Here is a 20,540-nt window from a genome sequence, read left to right as displayed (position 1 = left end):
TGGCTGCTTGTGAGGCCAGGGAGTCACTGATATGTGAACAGTTCTCCTAACATCAGACTGTGTGAAGAGTCCAGTCCTCATCACCTGGACAGAGGAGCGGCCATACCAGCCCCCTCCCCTGCCCCCTGCACAAAACAGTGGTGCAACTACATCTACACCCACTGTAGAATGACCCAATGGGTGGCATCAAGTGTGTGTGTTCATGGTGAACCCCAGTAGTGGTGATAATAAGATTTATTGTGAATGTAGAAGAAAACAAATATAAATAAAAAACATGACAAATCGTCAGACACCCTTGTGCATTCCCTTTGTGCTCACAAAACCTTTGCCTTGCGTTTACGGGAACCCCTACGTGGTGCTACCCCTGTGGCTTCAGCAGAGGTAGTGGCAGGTTGCTCTTGTCCACGCCCTGACCGATTAGATGCTTTGCGCGGACGCCCTCTGGGTTTCGGTGCCCGTGAGGGCCCCTCCAAAGACTACTCCACCTGCACCTGTGCAGGGGCAGACTCAGCCACCTGGTGAGGTGGCAGCATTGCAGGTACTGGTTGAGAGGGGGGGGGGGCAACGGGTGACACGTGGGAGCGCTTTGAGTGGCGTCCCCACTTCCACGTCCCCTTTCACCATCATCCCTCTCCTGGCCCAGGCCCACATCACTCCTTCCACCCTGCTGGACGACAGTTTGGAGGACTTGTGTGAAGCCTTGGAAGGCCAGTTGTAAAGTATCTGTCAGCCTGTTGAAGGCGGCAGAATGTTGCTCACCCTGAATCCGAACGGCCGTTGTCAGGGCCTGAATGGACTCATTGTTGAGCCGTGCTCGACGCTCGATGGAGGCTAGCCTTTCCTCCATCGCAGACATTCCTGCACCTACCCGTGACACTATCTCAAAGATGCCTTCACGTCCCTGCGACACTATCTCGGAGATACCCTCATGTGCCTGTGCCACCATTCCACTCATGCAGGAGTTGGACTCCTCCATCCTCTGCGCGATTGTGGAGAATGTGCGTGGCAACTATTCCAGTACCTCGGCAATGCCCCTCGATGACTCTCCGTTTCACGGCTGGCCCCCAGGGTTCAGCATCTGTGTCCAGCTCAGCAGAGCCTGGAGAAGAGTGCTCCCACCGACACAGACTCTCCACGGCTGCCCCTGCCACCAGGGTCTGCTCATGCTCACATGTGCGTGGTGACTCACCATGTGCAAACCCAACTAAGTGAGGAATGGGACCCACCGAGGTGCGTGTATCTGCGCTGGTGGATAGATGGCTCAGATGTGACGATGGACCCTCAGAGGCCGGCAGGTCCTCTGAGGAATCGCCCTCCACGGTGAAGGCGGTCGCAGATGGGCCTGCAAGAGAACAGAAAGCAATATTAAGCACGTGGACAGATGTTGAGGTGCTGCAGATGCCAAGTGATGCTAAGATCATTCGCTATCATGAGTGCTGAGTGTTAGCTTTCTGTCACCAGCCGCTTATGCAATCCCAGTCTCGGCATCCGCCACAGACAGACACTCCAACGTGCGGCTTATCTCCTGTGCCTGCTGCTCCACATCTGTTAATGCCATCTGGTGTGGCGGGCCCCCTCCAGTCCTTGCCCTATCCCGGGCATTCTGGCATCTCTTCTCCTATCAAGGCAAAACACAGAGGCGTGATTGAGTGATGGTTGCATGGTGACCCGCTGCATGCATTGGTGTGGGTGGGGTCGAGAGTGAGGGAGATACATGGGAGGGTGCGTGCGCGACATAGCCACGAGATTTTATGAGGATTGGGTTGCGTGGTAGTGTTCGAATGGGAACTGGGACGGTGAGTACATGCAGGCAAGGCGAGGATGATAGTTGAGTGGATGTGAGGAGTGATGCAAGAGCGTTGTGGTGGCAGTGCAGAAGGGGTTGTGTGGTGGCGGAGGTGATGTGGAAGATGAAGCGTGGGAGAATGCGCAAGTATACTCACTTTGGCTGACCTGGTTAGGTCATTAAATCTCTTCCTGCACTGCACCCAGGTTCGTGGCACATTACCGCTGCTGGTGACCTCCTCGGCCACCTCCAGCCAGGCCTTCTTGGTAGTGGAGGGAGGGCACTTCCTCCCATCAGATGGGAAAAGGATTTCCCTCCTCCTCCTCACCCCATCGAGCAGAACCTGGAGTGAGGAGTCTGAAAACCTTGGAGCAGCCTTTCCTCTGGCCTGCTCCATGGTTCAAAATTGGTTGTTTGCTGCAGGAGGAGCATTGGTGGCCTGCCCCTTTAAATAGGGCTCCTCCAGCTGACAGCCTACGTTGCGCATGCGCAGTCCGCCCGCTGCGCAGCTTTCCAGCGCGAAACCTGGAAGCAAAGGTAAGTACCTTCAATCAAGCTGCGATTGCGTGCGGAGCACACCGATTTCACCGGGTGCGTTACCCACGCGCCCAGTCGACCCCCCCGCTGCGAACCCACCGCCCTCCTAATATCGGGCCCATATTCACAGAAGGAATGTGTATGGTTTGGAAGCTCGAGTCAAAGCTATCATTATGAATACTTCTGGTGTAGATGGATTCATTCTATTAATCTGTTTTTACCTAAAATGAGTAGTGCATTATCTAGAAATCAAAAATGGTAGTGGTTTTTTTATCTATATCGAGAAACACAGATATACTGATTTATATGACTATAGAGCAGTTTAATCTACTCCATGATAACAGCTTTGATTGGCAACTACCCTAGGAGTTGGCTTTACTAGAAGTTGGAGGATGGTGCATAAATTTACCTCGTCTAATGGATAGGGTGAGCACTAATGGGCCTGATATTTTTTGTTTCCTCACCTTTTTGTATGTGCGTGTATTCTGTCATTTTGACTTCAAGGACATCAGAAATTATACATAGTTATCTCCCTCTAAGCAATGGAATATCAACGATTGAACATTTTGTTTTCAAACAATAAATAAACTCCTGCTTATATAGCTCCAGCTGCAGATGATAGTTATAGCTAACTGCCCAAAAACAAATCATGGAATCATACAGCACAGAAGGAGGTCATTTGGCCCATCGTGCCTGTGCTGGCTCTCTGAAAGAGCTACCAATTAGTCCCACTCCCCCTGCTCTTTCCCCATAGCCCTGCAAATTTTTCCTGTTTAAGTATATATCCAATTCCCTTTTGAAAGTTACTATTGAATCTTCCACCACCTGTTCAGGCAATGCATTCCAGATCATAACAACTCGCTGAGTAAAAACATTTCTCCATCTCCCCACTGGCTTTTTTGCCAATTATCTTAAATCTGTGGTGTCCTCTGGCTACCGACCCTCCTGCGAGTGGAAACAGTTTTTTCCTATCTACTCTTATCAAAACCCTTCATAATTAATATATGGTATTCATATTTTGTCTTTATGCATATGTGTGTCATCTTTTTTCATTTTATCTTCGTTAAGGAAATATATTTTTGAACCTGAAGTATCCAAATTGAGACAAATCTAGTGAATTATTTCGAACTGACCAACTGGTCACTTTATATTCAGATTTCAGTGGTAATTTCGACTCATTTTAGTCATACTCATATTTACAGTGAGGAAAATCAAAACCTAATACAGTACCATTATTTGCTTCACCCACTCAGTAAAATAGCTTTATTAAAAGAAACTCGGCAACAACAGTTTAGACCAGAGCATAATACAGTTCATACAGGAACTAAGATAAAAATCATTGGCAGCTGGATACATAACACTGGCCACTGATAATGGTCCAGATCACAAGTCTGTAGATTCTCAAAATCACTAGTTGTTTTGCTTCTTGGCTTAGTGGATTAAATTGAATCCATAATACGCTTTAATTTAGCAAAAGATATTATGTTAAAGTTTTGTTGAAGGATAGCTATAAATTTCCACAATGGTTTAGCAATTCAAATGATTAATTCCTACCTGCATGTGAGTCTCTGCTTTACCAGTGCAGTGAAAATCTCCAAAAAGAGTTTGTGGTGAGGATGACTACTAAACTTTCTTTCATTCTTGTAATTGACACTGTAGTGAAGAAATAGAAAGAAAAAAATAAAAAAGAGGGAAAAAAAGTTTTTCTCACTAGCAACATGCTTTATGATGACATAACATCACATAGTAAACTACTTTTCTTTACCTTTTATAAGTCTGGCACTTACAAACTTTATATTGGTAGTACCATTGTAAAGCATGCTGTGCAAAATTGAAGTAGCAAGGGAAGCATTCCTTTCTGCATAGGAACATAAGAGATAGGAGCAGGAGTAGGCAATTCGGCCCCTCGAGCCTGCTCCGCCATTCAATGAGATCATGGCTGATCTGATTTTTACCTCAACTCCACTTTCCCACCTTTTCCCCATATCCTTTGACTCCCTTGCAGATCAATTGCTGATAGTAGCTAATGAAGAATTTAGCAACATAATCTTTTTTGTCTGTGCAGTCAAAGAGCTAAATAGTCACAACGCCTCAATGTAGTAACATTCCAGCCCTGTATTTAACATCACTTTGGGGACTTTCATGTGGGTGGCCAGTTCAGAGCGGAGTGGTAGCTCCTATAGTCACACTCTGTCGTATATAATTAAATGGGAATTATTCTAAAGTAAAACAAATTATTATAAAATGAAATTATCCCTACAGTGCTATATAAGCAGAATCCATAATAAATGGCAGTGGAATAACCAGTTTAACTTACTCATAGAATAGGCTTGATTCACTGTTTTGTACTATGTTTGGTGAATATTAACAATAGCCTGGAATTCACCATCACTGGTAAGATATCCATTTTCAAATTCATCTTTAGTTGTTCACTTTAAGGTTATAGGATGGACATTTTATATTCATCCAATTTTTAGGGCATGGACCCAAGTAGAATCTCTTTTTACTAAATTAACAGCAGAGTACATACATCTTCCCCGCCTCCCCCCACCCCGCCAAGTATATGTTAAGTTACGCTCAAATTTCATCTCCCTCATTTTTCTCAGTATGTTGTCTTACCAAGTCATGCACCTCTTCTGGCCAAACTCCTCCCAAGCTATTACAAGCAATGCTCAAGTGGACCCTCAGGAAGTACATGAATCAGGCTTTGTGATGATTCCACTGCCCAATTACCCTCTCTCCCTGTGGTAGCTGGCTTTTGTTTCACCCTGCGCTACAATGATGCAGCCAAAACCTGAACTCAGCAAAATACAGGAAATGAAACTGCATCCCATCACTTTGTGGCATTATGCAACAGTGCTCCAGCATGCTGCGGGATCATACCTACTACTAGCTCTCTTTTAATTTCTAATTATTAAGTAGAACTTAGTGTATGGCACCCAATTGAGACAACTGACTCTCATTGCATCAGTTTGATACAGACTGTGAGCTGAGACAATCCGTAAATTGGGCCACCTGGCTTTAATACACATCTTCAGTGCCTGCAACACTTTTTTAAACCTTTGTGAATTTGCTTTGTTTTAAAACACAACACAAAACATAACTCAATCCCAATATCCTCAGTGAAGAAAAATAAATGATCAAAAATCTCAAAATATGACCACTATTAAATTTAAATTCTCCCTCTCCACTGTTAATAGGCAGTGAGGGAAGGTCGTAGGAACGAAGGCAGATACAGGAATGACATATGAAGCAAAATATTTGCTTAAGATGACAACAGGACGAGGGAAAATGTTAGGGTTAGCAAATAGGCACTTATAGGAGGAGCTGAGGGAGAGAGCAGGTGGGTGATATAAGGGGCAGCAGACCACAGAGCAGCACAGGATAGCTGTCACGAATTGGGAGCTATGAAGAGATGAGTAGAAAAGGTAAAGCGGCAGCAAGGGGCAAGGTAATGTACCTTGTGAAGGGGAACAAATCAGTGACTGGTGGAAAGACAAATACACAGTCTGGAAGGAGTACTGTTAACAGGAAGCAGCGGAGAAATAAAACAAGATCAATAAACAGAAAAGACAGCAAAAGGAATAAAGGAGAATAGGAAAGACAGGCTACCAAACAGTGGAGATGAGATAGAGATGGGGATAAGCAGACAATTCAGAAAGATGTGCGAGAACAACAGGGCAATAATATTGGGTGATTTTAACAAAACTGGAATAAAGGCAATGCATGTCGTCCAAGTTTTTCAGAATGGATCCAGGACTGCTTCCTAGATCAGTATCAGGGATCATCGCTGAGTCCAATTTTATAGTCCTATTTATAGATGACTTGGACCTAGGCATAAGAAGCACAATCTCGAAATTTACTGACAACACATACGTTGGAGGTTTGGCAAAGTGAGGAGGAATGTAGAAGACATCAGGAAGACAGCAACAACATTGGAATGGGCAGGCAATTTAGTGTGAAGTAATATATTTTGGGAGGAGATACAAGAAATAGAATCATACACTCAATCAAATTATACTGCTGAACGGTGTGGATGAATAGAGACACCTAGGGATTCAAATACATAATTCCCTAAAAGTATAAGTGCAAGTAGCTACACCATAAAAAAAAGGCATACAATACAAGAGAAGTAATGATAAATTTGGACAGACCATTAGTTAGGCCATAGTTAGAATACTGTGTGTAATTCAGGGAGTCCCAGTATAGAAAGGACAACAAAGCCATAGAGAGCATACAGCATTGATTCACCTTGATGATACTAGGATGGAAAACTATCGTTATGAGGAAAGACTTGAGATAGTAACCTAGCAACAGTTTCAGGCTGGAGAAGACCTTTGGTCCATCCAGCCCTCCTATCCACAGTACTCCCTTGGTGCATTTCTAATAATCTTGAATCCCATTTGTTGGCAAGAACCTGTCTAGTTTCTTCTTGAAACTAATTAAGTTTTCCTCTTCCACTACCCGTGCCGATAATCTGTTCCACGTACATTTTAGTAAAAAAGTTCCTTCTGCATTTCCTGTTTTCTTTTGTTGTCCTTAATTTGCAAATATGATCCCTTGCGCTTAAATTCTGTACACAGCAGAAAAGCTTACTTGGATCCAATTTGTCCAAACCTTTCATAATTTTAAGCACTTCTATCATATCCCCTCTCAGTCATCTCTTTTCAGGGTTGTCAATCTTCTCAAACACCATTCCCTTAAGTTCTGGAATCAATCATGATTGGGACAATTTCCACTGCAACAGAGAAGACTCAGAGGAGATTTGAGAGAGTTTTTTTATAATTATGAAGAGTTTTGATAGAATGAATGAGGAAGGAATCAGTGACGAGGGGTCATCAATTTAAAATGGTCATTAAGAGAGTGAGGAGCGAAATCAGAAGAAATTTCTCTGCAGAGAGCGTTGTTGGAACATGAAATGCTTTGCCACAGAAAGTGATTGAGGGAGACTACTGCATCTTTTATGGGAAAATTGGATAAATATTTGAAGCAGAGGAAGACAAAGGGCAATGGAGAGAGAGTGGTGCAGTGGGATTTGTTTTGGATTGCTCTAAGGGCCGGCACAGACACGGTGGGCCAAATCCCCTCTCCTTCTATGGTGATTCCACCGTAAATACTTAGTGCAATTGATTCTGCACATTGTATGGCCACAAATAAAGCCATTGTTCAACCTTTGTACTGGCACTTAAGTTATAAATCTCATGCTGTATAAGAGTACAATTTAAAGCCCAATCTGAAAAACAAACATCAACACTATTCACTTCTAAAGTCTTAATACCTAAAAGTTTCAAGTTCCACAGCCTCAGTTGATTGTTGCTGCTGCTCCCCATATCTGATTCCACCATTTTGCTTTCCCGGAATAGAATGATACTGTTGCGATTTAGTTACAATTCCATGGCCCTTGTCAAAATTTAGAGCTGGCAACTAAAACAACAAACATAAACAAAACACAATGTTCATTCATTACTATTTTACATCATAGTTACCAGACATATATTGAATTTTTTGTTAACAATCATTAATTTTTAAAATTAGAAAAAAAACAGGATATACACTGACAATTTGCACAATGGTTCATTCTGTTCATAAGATAGTTTGCAGGGTCAGATGGTTATGTCAAGTTATTTATACTTTTGTGCATGCATAACAGATATCATATAATTTTGCATTACCTTAGCCATCTATATGTGGTGAAGTAAGGGGCCAGTGGAATTGGAAGTTGTCAAGTGAGGGAACCTAGGGGAATCTTTTCCCATGAGAAATGTTTGATATAATATGGCTTTCTAAGATTTGGACTGGCTGCCATGCCCCCACAAGGAGCTATACATATTGAATTGCTAACCAAATCATAACGATTATTGGTTAATCAGGTTAACTTTTATTCCTAGAATTTATAAAATGATAAGCACCAAATTACAAAATTAACAAATTTCAAAATCAGCAGCATTCTTGGATCATTCTATATTTCACCAACAACCTATAAATCAGCTTTGCTAGAAGCATTCAAAAATCTCTGGATCACTTCTCCATCTCCTAACACCCAGTAACAGAGCAAAGTGGCAAGGCTCGGAGTGGGTCACCTGACTACCATCTTGGTTCCAGATGGTGTTCAGCACAGGGGAAGGGAAAGAGGAAAACACGGTAATGAAAAGTGGGGAAAATACAAATCAATCAACCCATTTAAAAAGGAAATGGTGGGGGGGGGGGGCGGGGGCGGAAAACACGATACGGTTTGGTTTCATGAGATTGGTCATTCAAGACAAAATAAACTACAGTAAGAACTGTAGAAATCCCAAAAAAGTAACAGACACAGATAACAGAGCGATGCATATTGCTGCAGCCACAGTTCCAGCACAAGGACAGCTCTGTTAGTAGCAGTCCAGACTACAGCTATATTGAACCTTTATGTGGCAGGCTCCTTCCAAGCAAGTGTGGGAGATCAGTCACATCTTCCAACCTTCAGTGCACACTTACATCAAGCCAATACCAATGATTTTATCAATTTTCCTATGGAAAGCAACCTGCAACAAGAGCAATCACTCCAATTCCACCACATGGCAGGATTCTCACAAGTGCAGAGCATATTTGCTGCACTCATGTAGTTATATACACCTCTACCCCCAATGCAACTTCATTCTTGAACAGAAAGAACTACCACTCCATGGTCTGTGAATTGTACACATCACTGCTCATTACGCTGGCAGCTCTCACCCTATGGACGTCAACAGACCCAGCATTATTTGAAAGGCTAACAAGATTGCAGGGATAACTGTTGGGAGATCAATAAGGCCTGCAATTGTAGCTCATGACACTACTGCACCACCCAAACACAAGACCTGAGCAGAGGTGCACTGCAGTCCACGCTTCCACCTAGGTCATAGTGGAGCGTATCTTTGCCATCCTCAAGCAATAATTCACTTGGTTGGACAGATCAAGGGGAGTGCAGCAGTGCAGCCCAGCCAAGGCCTCCAAAATTAATGCTGCCTGCTATCCTGAAAAAAAATTGGTCAGTAAAGGCACCGAACCATTGAGCAGGCAAGAAGAGAAGACAGACAGCAACAAGCAGAAGATGATGAGGTCAACCATAAGATAGAGGAACTAGTTTCATTACGAGCAATTCAGTCCTCCAGAGTCATCAGGCAGGGTTTTATCAAATAAACTTTTAATTAAGTGCCATATATCTCTAACATACAACAATCATCTCCATATCAGCCCGATACCTTGCCAAACAAAACATTGCCTCCACTGAGATAAATGACCAGTTAATCTGATTTTGGTGGCATTAGTTTAGCAAAGAATGTTGGCCATGGGGGTCTTTTACATCCATTTGAACAGGAAGAAGGACACCTCAGTTTAATGTTTAATCTAGAAAATAGCACCTCTTACAATGACCTCAGTCCTGCACTTGAGTGTCAGCCTAGATTATGTGCTCTCAAGTCCTGGAACAGGGCTTGAACCTATTAACTTGGACAAGAGTGCTGCCATCTGAACCAAGCTGATACTTGTATAAAGATATAAAAAAGTGTCACAAGTTGGAAAATGGATTGTGGTGTGTGTGAAGGGGTTTCTTAACACATCAAGGGTCATTGCACCTGCATTTGTTAGCCCTCTCCATCCTTTTCCTCATCTCAAATTTTACAAGAATTCAGAACCTGCAAAATAACACCCACCCTCATCTCTTTGCACAGTGCAATTTAAATGCCAACATCAACTGAGTTGCCTGCCAGGTGCCAGGTTTCAGGACATCTGCTCTGGGCTAGAGAGGAACTTGCAGTGGGAGGGGGAGGATCCAGTTGTCGTGGTCCATGTAGGTATCAACGACTTAGGTAGGATGAGGGAAGAGTTCTGCTTAGGGAGTATAAACAGCTAGGGGCTAAATTAAAAAGCAGGACCTCAAAAGGTAATAATCTCTGCATTATTACCTGAGCCACGAGCTAATTGGCACAGGGTAAATAAGATTAAAAAGAGTTAAATTTGTGGCTCAAAGATTGGTGTGGGAGAAATGGGTTTCAATTCATGGGGCACTGGAACCAGTACTGGGGAAAGTGGAAGCTGTTGGGACGGGCTGCATCTGAACCGTGATGGGGCCAGTGTTCTGGCGAATCGTATAACTAGGGCGGTAGAGAGGGCTTTAAACTAAATAGTAGGGGCGAGGAATCAAGTAAGGGAAGATGTGATAAATTAAAGAAAGAAGACAAGGCAAGAGAGCAAGGCAGCAATAAGGGAAATGATAATCAGAAAGCGGCAGGAACAGACAGAGCATGCAAACTTAAGAGTGCGCCAGCAGATAAGGCTAGAGGTTGCAAAAATAGTAAAAAGACAGCAGTAAAGGCTTCGTATCTGAATGCGCGTAGCATTCGTAACAAAATGGATGAATTGACAGCTCAAATAGAAATAAATATGTACGATCTGATAGCCATTACAGAGACATGGCTGCAAGATGACAAAGGCTGGAACCTGAATATTCGACGTTACTTGACATTTCGCAAGGACAGGAAGCTAGGAAAAGGTGGAGGGGTAGCTCTGTTAATTAAGGATGAAATGAGTATAATAGAGAGATGACCTTAGTTCTAAAGACCAAGATGTAGAATCAGTTTGGGTGGAGATAAGAAATAGTAAAGGCAAGAAGTCACTTGTGGGAGTAGTTTATGGGCACCCTATCAGTAACCACACTATAGGACAGGGTATACAGGAAGAAATAATGGGGGCTTGTGAGAAAGGACAACAATCATCATGGGTGATTTCAATCTACATATAGACAGGAAGAATCTGATTGGCAAAGGTAGCCTGGAAGATGAGTTCATAGAGTGCTTTCGGGACAGTTTCTTAGAGCAGCACATTCTACAGCCAACCAGAGAGCAGGCTATTCTAGATCTCGTAATGTGTAATGAGACAGGATTAATTAATGACTTCATTGCAAGGGAGTCTCTAGGTAGCAGTGATCACAATATGATTGAATTTCACATTCAGTTTGAGGGAGAGAAGAGTAAGTCTAAGACTAGTGTTTTAAACTTAAATGAGGGCATGAAGACAGAGCTGGCTAAAGTGAACTGGGAAATTAGGTTAAGGGGTAGGGCAGTAGAGATGCAGTGGCAGACATTTAATGAGATATTTCGTAACACTCAGCAAAGATACATTCCAGTGAGAAAGAAAGACGCTAGGGGAAAGGACATACCATCCGTGGCTAATTAAGGAAGTTAAAGATAGTATCAAATTGAAAGAAAAAACATACAGTTCCGCAAAGATGATTGGACAGAATATAAAAAACAGCAAAGAATGACTAAAAGAATAATAAGGAAGGAGAAATTAGAGTACGAGAGAAAGCTAGCTAGAAATATAAAAACAGATAGTAAGAGTTTCTACAGGTATTTAAAAAGGAAAAGAGTAAGTAAAGTGAGCGTTGGTCCTCCAGAGAGTGTGTCTGGGGAATTAATAATGGAGAATAAGGAAATGGCAGATGAATTGAACAGATATTTTGCATCCGTCTTCACTGTAGAGGATACAGATAACATGCCAGAAATAATTGTGAATCAAGAGGTGAAAGGGAGGGAGGAACTTAAAATATTTACAATCACTAGGGAAAGGATTCTGAAAAAACATTCGAACTAAAAGCTGACAAGTCCCCAGGTCCGGACAGACTTCATCCTAGGGTCTTAAAAGAAGTGGCTGCAGAGATTGTAGATACTTTGGTATTAATTTTCCAAAATTCCCTAGATTCTGGAAGGGTCCCATCAGATTGGAAAATAGCAAATGTAACTCCTCTATTCAAGAAAGGAGGGAGACAGAAAGCAGGAAACTACAGGCCAGTTAGCTTAACATCTGTCATAGGGAAAATGCTAGAATCTATTATTAAGGAGGTTATAGGAGGGCACATAGAAAATCTCAATGCAATCAAGCAGAGTCAACAGCGCTTTGTGAAAGGGAAATCATATTTGACTAATTTACTAGAGTTCCTTGAGGAAGTAACGAGCAACGTGGATAAAGGGGATCCTGTGGATGTGGTGTACTTAGATTTCCAGAAGGCTTTTGACAAGGTGCCACATCAAAGGCTACTACACAAAATAAGAGCTGATTGCTTAGGGGGTAACATATTAGCATGGACAAACGATTCATCAGCTAACAAGAAACAGAGTAGACATAAATAGGTCATTTTCAGGTTGGCAAGATGTAACGAGTGGAGTGCCACAGGGATCAGTGCTTGGGCCTCAACTATTTACAATCTATATCAATGACGGGATTGAATGCATGGTTGCTAAATTTGCTGATGACACAAAGGTAGGTAGAAAAGTAAGTTGTGAAGAGGACGTAAGGAATCTGCAAAGGGATATAGATAGGTTAAGTGAGTGGGCAAAAATTTGGCAGATGGAGCAAAATATGGGAAAATGTGAACGTGTCCACTTTGGCAGGAGGAATAGAAAAGCAGTATATTATTTAAATGGAGAGAGATTGCAGAACTCTGAGGTACAGAGGGATCTGGGTGTCCTAGTACATGAATCTCAAAAAGTTAGTATGCAGGTACAGCAAGTGATTAGGAAGGCAAATGGAATGTTGTCAATTATTGCAAGGGGAATGGAATATAAAAGTAGAGATGTTTTGCTACAGTTGTACGGAGCATTGGTGAGATCACATCTAGAATATTGTGTGCAGTTTTGGTCTCCATATTTAGGAAAGGACATAATTGCTTTGGAGGCGGTTCAGAGAAGGTTCACTTGACTGATTCCTGGGATGAGGGGATTATCTTATGAGGAAAGGTTGGACAAGTTGGGCCTGTATACATTGAAGTTTAGAAGAATGAGAGGTGATCTTATCGAAACATATAAGATCCTGCGGGGACTTGAAGGGGTAGATGCTGAGAGGATGTTTCCCCTTGTGGGAGAGACCAGAACAAGGAGCCACAGTTTAAAAATAAGGGGTCTCCCATTTAAGACGGAGATGAGGAGAATTTTTTTCTCTCAGGAGGGTCCCGAGTCTGAGGAACTGCCTTCCCCAGAGAGCGGTGGAGGCAGGGTCATTGACTATTTTTAAGGCCGAGTTAGATAGATTCCTGATTAACAAGGGAGTCAAAGGTTATAGTAGGTAGACGGGAAAGTAGGGTTGAGGTCACAATCAGATCAGCCATGATCTTATCAGACTCGAGGGGCCAAATGGCCTACACCCGCTCTTAATTCGTATGTTCGTATGTAACTGACAATAATGCAAAAAAAAAGTATTGGCGGGGGTGGGGGGAGAAACAAATTGGAGGACTACCCAGCAAAACCAGGTAAAGAATAAACAAACTAACCTGCATTTACGTAGCACTGTTGCAAGTGTAGGATCTTGCCCTCGATATTCAGTGGTGCTAGTCACTCCTGTAAGCAGTCTGAGCATCTTACGTTTAGGAGTGTGCCTGTACTGCCCAATATCTAATCATACAACATTGTCACCCAGGGTATAACAATACTGCACCTCGTGATAGCAACTGAATATTCATATCTTTCATGTGCGTTCCACAGTGCATCTCTACAATGTTTTTGGAGGCAAACTGAGAAAACACTTTGCAAGACAAAGCTGCTTTATTTCACAGCAAATGAACATATGGAGCAACATTTATGGTCAGGCTCACTTAGTTCAATCAGTAAAACTTCTCTTTACATTATAATACAAAAGTAATGAACATGCTACACTTCTCCACATCAGTAGGTCATCTTGTTTGATTTAAACAAAACAGCATCTAACTATCCTCCTGCATTCTAACCTTCTGAGTTTGGCAAAAGCTTGACATCACAGCTTTCTGTTTAATAACTTGTCAATGAGTGCTTCTGTCCTCATTTTTATTTCACTGTTCATATCTAGAGGTGATGTGGCGATGCCGGTGATGGACTGGGGTTGACAATTGTAAACAATTTTACAACACCAAGTTATAGTCCAGCAATTTTATTTTAAATTCACAAGCTTTCGGAGGCTACCTCCTTCCTCAGGTGAACGATGTGGAAATGAAATCCTCGAAATGAAGTCGCATTTATAATTCACAGAACAATGCTTGGTGAGTACAGACAGTTTTTTCAACTGCCCGTTGCCAAGGCAATCAGTGTGCAGACAGACAGGTGTTACCTGCCAGGTCTCACAGAATATACAAATCACCAAAAAAAACAACAAACAAAAAAAAACAGAGATAGAGAGGTAGAAACATAGAAAAGACAGCAACTGACCCGTTATATTAAAAACAGATAACATTTGTTCGCTGGTGGGGTAACGTGTAGCGTGACATGAACCCAAGATCCCGGTTGAGGCCGTCCTCATGGGTGCGGAACTTGGCAATCAATTTCTGCTCGACGATTTTGCGTTGTCGTGTGTCTCGAAGGCCGCCTTGGAGTATGCTTACCCGAAGGTCGGTGGCTGAATGTCCTTGACTGCTGAAGTGTTCCCCGACTGGGAGGGAACCCTCCTGTTTGGCGATTGTTACGCGGTGTCCGTTCATCCGTTGTCGCAGTGTCTGCATGGTCTCGCCAATGTACCATGCTCTGGGGCATCCTTTCCTGCAATGTATGAGGTAGACAACGTTGGCCGAGTCACAGGAGTATGAACCATGCACCTGGTGGGTGGTGTCCTCTCGTGTGATGGTGGTATCTGTGTCGATGATCTGGCATGTCTTGCAGAGGTTACCGCGGCAGGGTTGTGTGGTGTCGTGGACGCTGTTCTCTTGAAAGCTAGGTAATTTGGACGACAAAGGGTACTCTGTTGGTTGCACAGCAAAAAATCACATAGACCTCCTCAGGAGACTAACACGGGACGCAACCAACAGAGTACCCTTTGTCGTCCAGTACTTCCCCGGAGCGGAGAAACTACGCCATGTTCTCCGCAGCCTTCAACATGTCATCAATGACGACGAACACCTCGCTAAGGCCATCCCCGCACCTCCACTACTCGCCTTCAAACAGCCACCCAACCTCAAACAGACCATCGTTCGCAGCAAATTACCTAGCTTTCAAGAGAACAGCGTCCACGACACCACACAACCCTGCCGCGGTAACCTCTGCAAGACATGCCAGATCATCGACACAGATACCACCATCACACGAGAGGACACCACCCACCAGGTGCATGGTTATTACTCCTGTGACTCGGCCAACGTTGTCTACCTCATACGTTGCAGGAAAGGATGCCCCAGAGCATGGTACATTGGCGAGACCATGCAGACACTGCGACAACGGATGAACGGACACCGCGTAACAATCGCCAAACAGGAGGGTTCCCTCCCAGTCGGGGAACACTTCAGCAGTCAAGGACATTCAGCCACCGACCTTCGGGTAAGCATACTCCAAGGCGGCCTTCGAGACACACGACAACGCAAAATCGTCGAGCAGAAATTGATTGCCAAGTTCCGCACCCATGAGGACGGCCTCAACCGGGCTCTTGGGTTCATGTCACGCTACACGTTACCCCACCAGCGAACAAATGTTATCTGTTTTTAATATAACGGGTCAGTTGCTGTCTTTTCTATGTTTCTACCTCTCTATCTCTGTTTTTTTTTGTTTGTTGTTTTTTTTGGTGATTTGTATATTCTGTGAGACCTGGCAGGTAACACCTGTCTGTCTGCACACTGATTGCCTTGGCAACGGGCAGTTGAAAAAACTGTCTGTACTCACCAAGCATTGTTCTGTGAATTATAAATGCGACTTCATTTCGAGGATTTCATTTCCACATCGTTCACCTGAGGAAGGAGGTAGCCTCCGAAAGCTTGTGAATTTAAAATAAAATTGCTGGACTATAACTTGGTGTTGTAAAATTGTTTACATATCTAGAGGGGCAGACCTACACCAAACAATCCTTGCTATGCGCCCAGGAATATGGAGCTCCCAACAAAATGGATGTGAGGTATTTATTGATTACCAAGACAGACTAATGCTTATTGTTTTCACTCAACAACTTCAATGTCTATCCTATTAGCATCTTAACCATCTTTTGTTTCTGTGTGAATACACTTTGTTTTAAAACCCCAACATTCAATTGTAATTCTTTTCCAAACCCTTTGTGGGAAAAAAAAAATCAAAATATACCAAAATGTGAGACACACAATTCATGTCCTCAGGATGTCTCGAAGTAATTTCTGGCCATAAAGTTCTATTTGTGTTTTGGTGCACCTCATCCTTAAATCCATCAGCTATTACTGAAAGGCAAGGCTGTAATTTAAGGTTATTTTCAGATGAAACTATATAATATTGCTCAGTAAACTCACTGATCCACTTTTAGTTTATAACGAACCCAATTTTGAAGAACTACATATTAAAGAACAACCGATTATGATATAATGAACAACAATCTTTGTCTCAAACACACCAAGTTTCACGTTGTGCACTGGAATGGGATCAAATCTTCCCTTTCGGATCCAAAGTTGTACATCAGATTCCAGTTCCAAATATTCAAGACAACACTTGACAAGGTCACTGTAATGCAGGCAACCAAGTTCTGATGAAGATTGCAAGGGTTTGTTGCACTTAATGCACACTGTAACTAGTGCCAGGGATTGAGTACTCCCTCCTTTGACAACGTGCAAACGTGGGATGGCATTCTTGCTGCGCGTGCGCATTGTAGGTCACCAACTGCCCTCACTGCCATTCACTAAAAGCGTGGATCGGAAGCCAATGGCCAAACACAAAAAATACAGCCATGCAGGTATACCCAAGGGGGAGGAGAACTGAGCAGCAGGGGGGGGGGCCAGGGCGGGAAGCAGAAGCAGGAGCATGGTCCAGACGAGGAGATGGATCACATTCTCCTCCTCCTCCTCCTACTAGACACGGATCACGCTCAAGCATGAAGGGCAGTGAGTTGATTTCTTGCAAAGCCCGGCAGGTGCGCGGCAAGTGATGTCATCGGCCACAGCGTAATGTAAAAGGTCACCACCCATCCCCACACTTTCTACCCAATAAACCTGAAAACAATCCATGGCCTGCACACAATGCCCCATCACTCACCACATTGAGCAGCCTCCCACCTTGCTTTGATTCTGAAAACACTCCACGCCAGGCCAACCCAGCAATTAACTTGTGGGCCACTTCAAATATGTGTCCCCGTGAATGGGCACTGCAAGATCATGCGGAGTGTTTAGTTTGACGGAGTGATTAGCGACAGTGTGGGCACTTCCGGTTTTCGATCGACACGTGACGTCCTCCTGCTGCGCATGCACCGGGCCACCCAATGACGTCACTCTCAGCGCATGTTAAAAAGCTACAGCTCTGCTAGTGACGTCACTTCCAATTATGTCACCCTCACCTGTTCTCATTGAATGAAATGCACCTCACAAAACCAACCCAGCAACTCAAATTATGTAAAATAGTCGATGCTGTAGATTTGTCAAATTCAGCCTCAGAGAAATGGTTACAGCACTCCACATGATCTTGCTTATCCAACATCCAGTCCTGGATGAACTGCAAATTCATCCAATTAAACATTGGGAAGACCAAAGACATTGGGCACGATTTTAACATTGAAAAACAGGTGGGTTGGGGGCAGGGGGCAGGGGGGGGCATTCAAAAATCGCAACCATTTCAGACCCGCCCCCAACCTGCCCACTTCCGGTTTTCATGGATGCGGGACGTCGGGCGGGCGACCAATCCGCTCCCAGGAGGCAGGTTGGTAATTAAAACTTTTCAAGGAGGCTGCAGGCCTCCATTTTCCGATTTCAACCCTTGAGGGCCAGGATTCCCCGGCCTTCTCCTTCACGCCACGTGAAAGGAGGCAAGAAGGCCCAAAACTAAGTGCCTTTCTGGTACAACTTGTGGACCTGGAGGAGCAGGAGTGCTTCCCCCAGGCCCAACAAGCCTACCAGCAGCAACCCCCTCAATGATCACAACACCCCCCCACTCTCCCATCCCCCCCCCCCCCCCCACCCACCCCGACCTCCTCTCCTCCCCCCGCACCCGATGTGTTAGTTAATATTGGTTGGTTAATGTTAGTTCCACCACAGTGTGGTAATAGGCACAACCCTTAATGTAATGAAGAGCTATTTTTACACTATATTATCAATGGTCATGTTTGAGACCAAAGCCTAGAAATTGCCACTGGTGAGATTAGTACCTAAGTACTTAATATACTCAGACGAAATTTGTCTACTATTTTTAACCCATAAATGGTCTGCATTAAGATAGTAAAAGAAATGACATACAAGCAGACTAGCTTTTGCTTACTTATATTTGCCAACATTCATTTCTAGGCTCAAAAGAGTATAATAGGAAACAACTTGAAATGCAGTATTTTGTTAATAATACATAACCAGAACATACACGGTTCATTGTTACAAATGGCCTTCTTTCTATCCTAGTGGAGAATATTCTCTCATTTGAAGTCAAAAAAATCCCATCCATGATGTGCAACATTCCCATTTCTAAAACTGCCACTGCACTGCTGATAACCATACCTGCTGCTTGCTTGCTGGTACATTCAAGAGAGTAAGTAGCCGTTTGAGGTCTGAATGTTCTCTAAAACAGAAAAAACTTGTGAAATATTTTAAAACAATTATTAAATTAAAATTCAGCAAGCCATTTTACCCCAGTTCATTAATGGATATTGTAGCTTTCAAATATGGTACTTTTAAGTTTTCTGCCACTTTACATATACACATTTTTTCTGTAGTTACTATAGTTGCATCACAATTATAAAATTCCTACACAAGTTTCCACTTGTTTTACAACAAACCACTGTATACAATATTACTAATCCAGAGCTACTAGCTGCCATATTATGATTTCCCACCACTAACTTCCTTAACATTAATAAGGTAATTAATGGTTATTTAACTTAGGGGGAAAAAACAAATGAATTGTATTGTCAATAATGGTTGGGAGAGACTAATATACTAGGATAGAAGAAATAAAAGACATCAGAGCCCAAGAGCATAATTTCTCCAAGATCAAGAGTTGACCAATGCAAAATGAAAAATTATTAGCATGATTATTACTCTGAAATAAGGCTCAAAAAATTAAGATCTTGTTGAACATCAAAAGTTGGGACATAGAACAATCTCAGCAGTGATGAGTCTGAGATCAAATGAGAGTCACAGTTCTAATAAATAGGATACAAGTTTATCATCACAATGTAGAAAAGGCTGTGTGCAGCATAATTATTGAATAGTGTTCTTTGTTTTAACCAGACATTGCCAACTGAAGTAACAAATGGAACACAGAAGTATCAAATATACCAATGAAGTGAGTAAAATCAATTTGAAGGAGAGAAAACAACAAAATAGAATATCAACACTCTCACAAACCTGGATTGATTAATAGAAGTATTTAACATTTTTCACTATTGTCAGTTTGATCTTATTTAACCACATGCTGGGTGTTCCTTTAGTGGGGAAATACAATGGCAGATGTTGCTATCATAAAAGTTTTCCCATCTCTACATTTTTAAGAAACTGTAGTGCACGGTCTGAAAAGATCTCACTATGCAATCCAAATTGGAGATTTTGTTTTATTTTGTAAATATAATTTCAAATCACAGGAACATGGCAGATAGTTTCAGTGAAAATAATAATAATGACTGACTGCAATTAATTATTATTTAACAATCCATAACTTAAAAAGAATACTGCATATGACAGAGTGTGTTACAAGAGTTATTTCATTGACATGAAGCACAATAACTCACTCAACACCACCAGCATTGGTTACTTATGTGTCTTTCTCATTTGTCAATCAACATCTGAAATTCCACATAAGTGTTATGTGATATGGTATACGATCACACACCAGTTATAAACTATATATATACATACATACATACACACATCTCTTTATATCTATATTAATAAAAAAATTGAGCAGTTAAGTAATTTTTGAACAAGCCATCAGACAAGACTTATTGCATTCATTTTCTTGAGGCAGAAAACAAAGCTAATTAAACCACCAGAACCTCATTACAATTATTAGATTTTAGCAGTCAAAAAAGAACATTTCCAATTAGTTTCCAGGTCTCCAAAAGCTGTATTGGATATAATTTGCCAGCGTTACCCTCCCCATGTCTAAAGTCTCCCTTCTGTTCTGACATTACAGCAACATCTCATTTCAAGGGTGTTGTACACTGGATACAGCAGACTTGGGAAGGAGTTTGGCAAGAGGAAGGGAAGATCATGATTTGAACTTGTTTAAATATTTTGATATAAAATAATAAACGGACAGCACATCAGAAAGAAATGTTAGCCTGTATAAAATGGACAGTATAATAGACAGGTTGATGAGGTACA

At 42.6% G+C, this 20,540-nt stretch overlaps 1 protein-coding gene across 2 annotated transcripts in view; it reads right to left on the bottom strand.

The window, feature by feature from the left end:
- Window positions 1–20,540, bottom strand: part of nek10 (NIMA-related kinase 10) — a 211,732-nt gene that overhangs the window by 181,631 nt on the left and 9,561 nt on the right. For both annotated transcript variants that reach the window (XM_068002825.1, XM_068002817.1), the window contains exons 3-5: window positions 18,717–18,777; window positions 7,602–7,747; window positions 3,878–3,976 (exon numbers count right to left, since the gene is read on the bottom strand). In XM_068002825.1, coding sequence (XP_067858926.1) covers window positions 3,878–3,976; window positions 7,602–7,747; window positions 18,717–18,777 — 306 coding nt within the window. The remainder of the gene's footprint in view (window positions 1–3,877; window positions 3,977–7,601; window positions 7,748–18,716; window positions 18,778–20,540) is intronic.

This window comes from Heptranchias perlo, chromosome 2 (assembly GCF_035084215.1).
Source record: "Heptranchias perlo isolate sHepPer1 chromosome 2, sHepPer1.hap1, whole genome shotgun sequence".
Lineage (NCBI taxonomy): Eukaryota > Metazoa > Chordata > Chondrichthyes > Hexanchiformes > Hexanchidae > Heptranchias > Heptranchias perlo.
The sequence above is the reverse complement of the archived record's forward strand: the minus strand, read 5'-3'. Positions and strand labels throughout refer to the sequence as shown.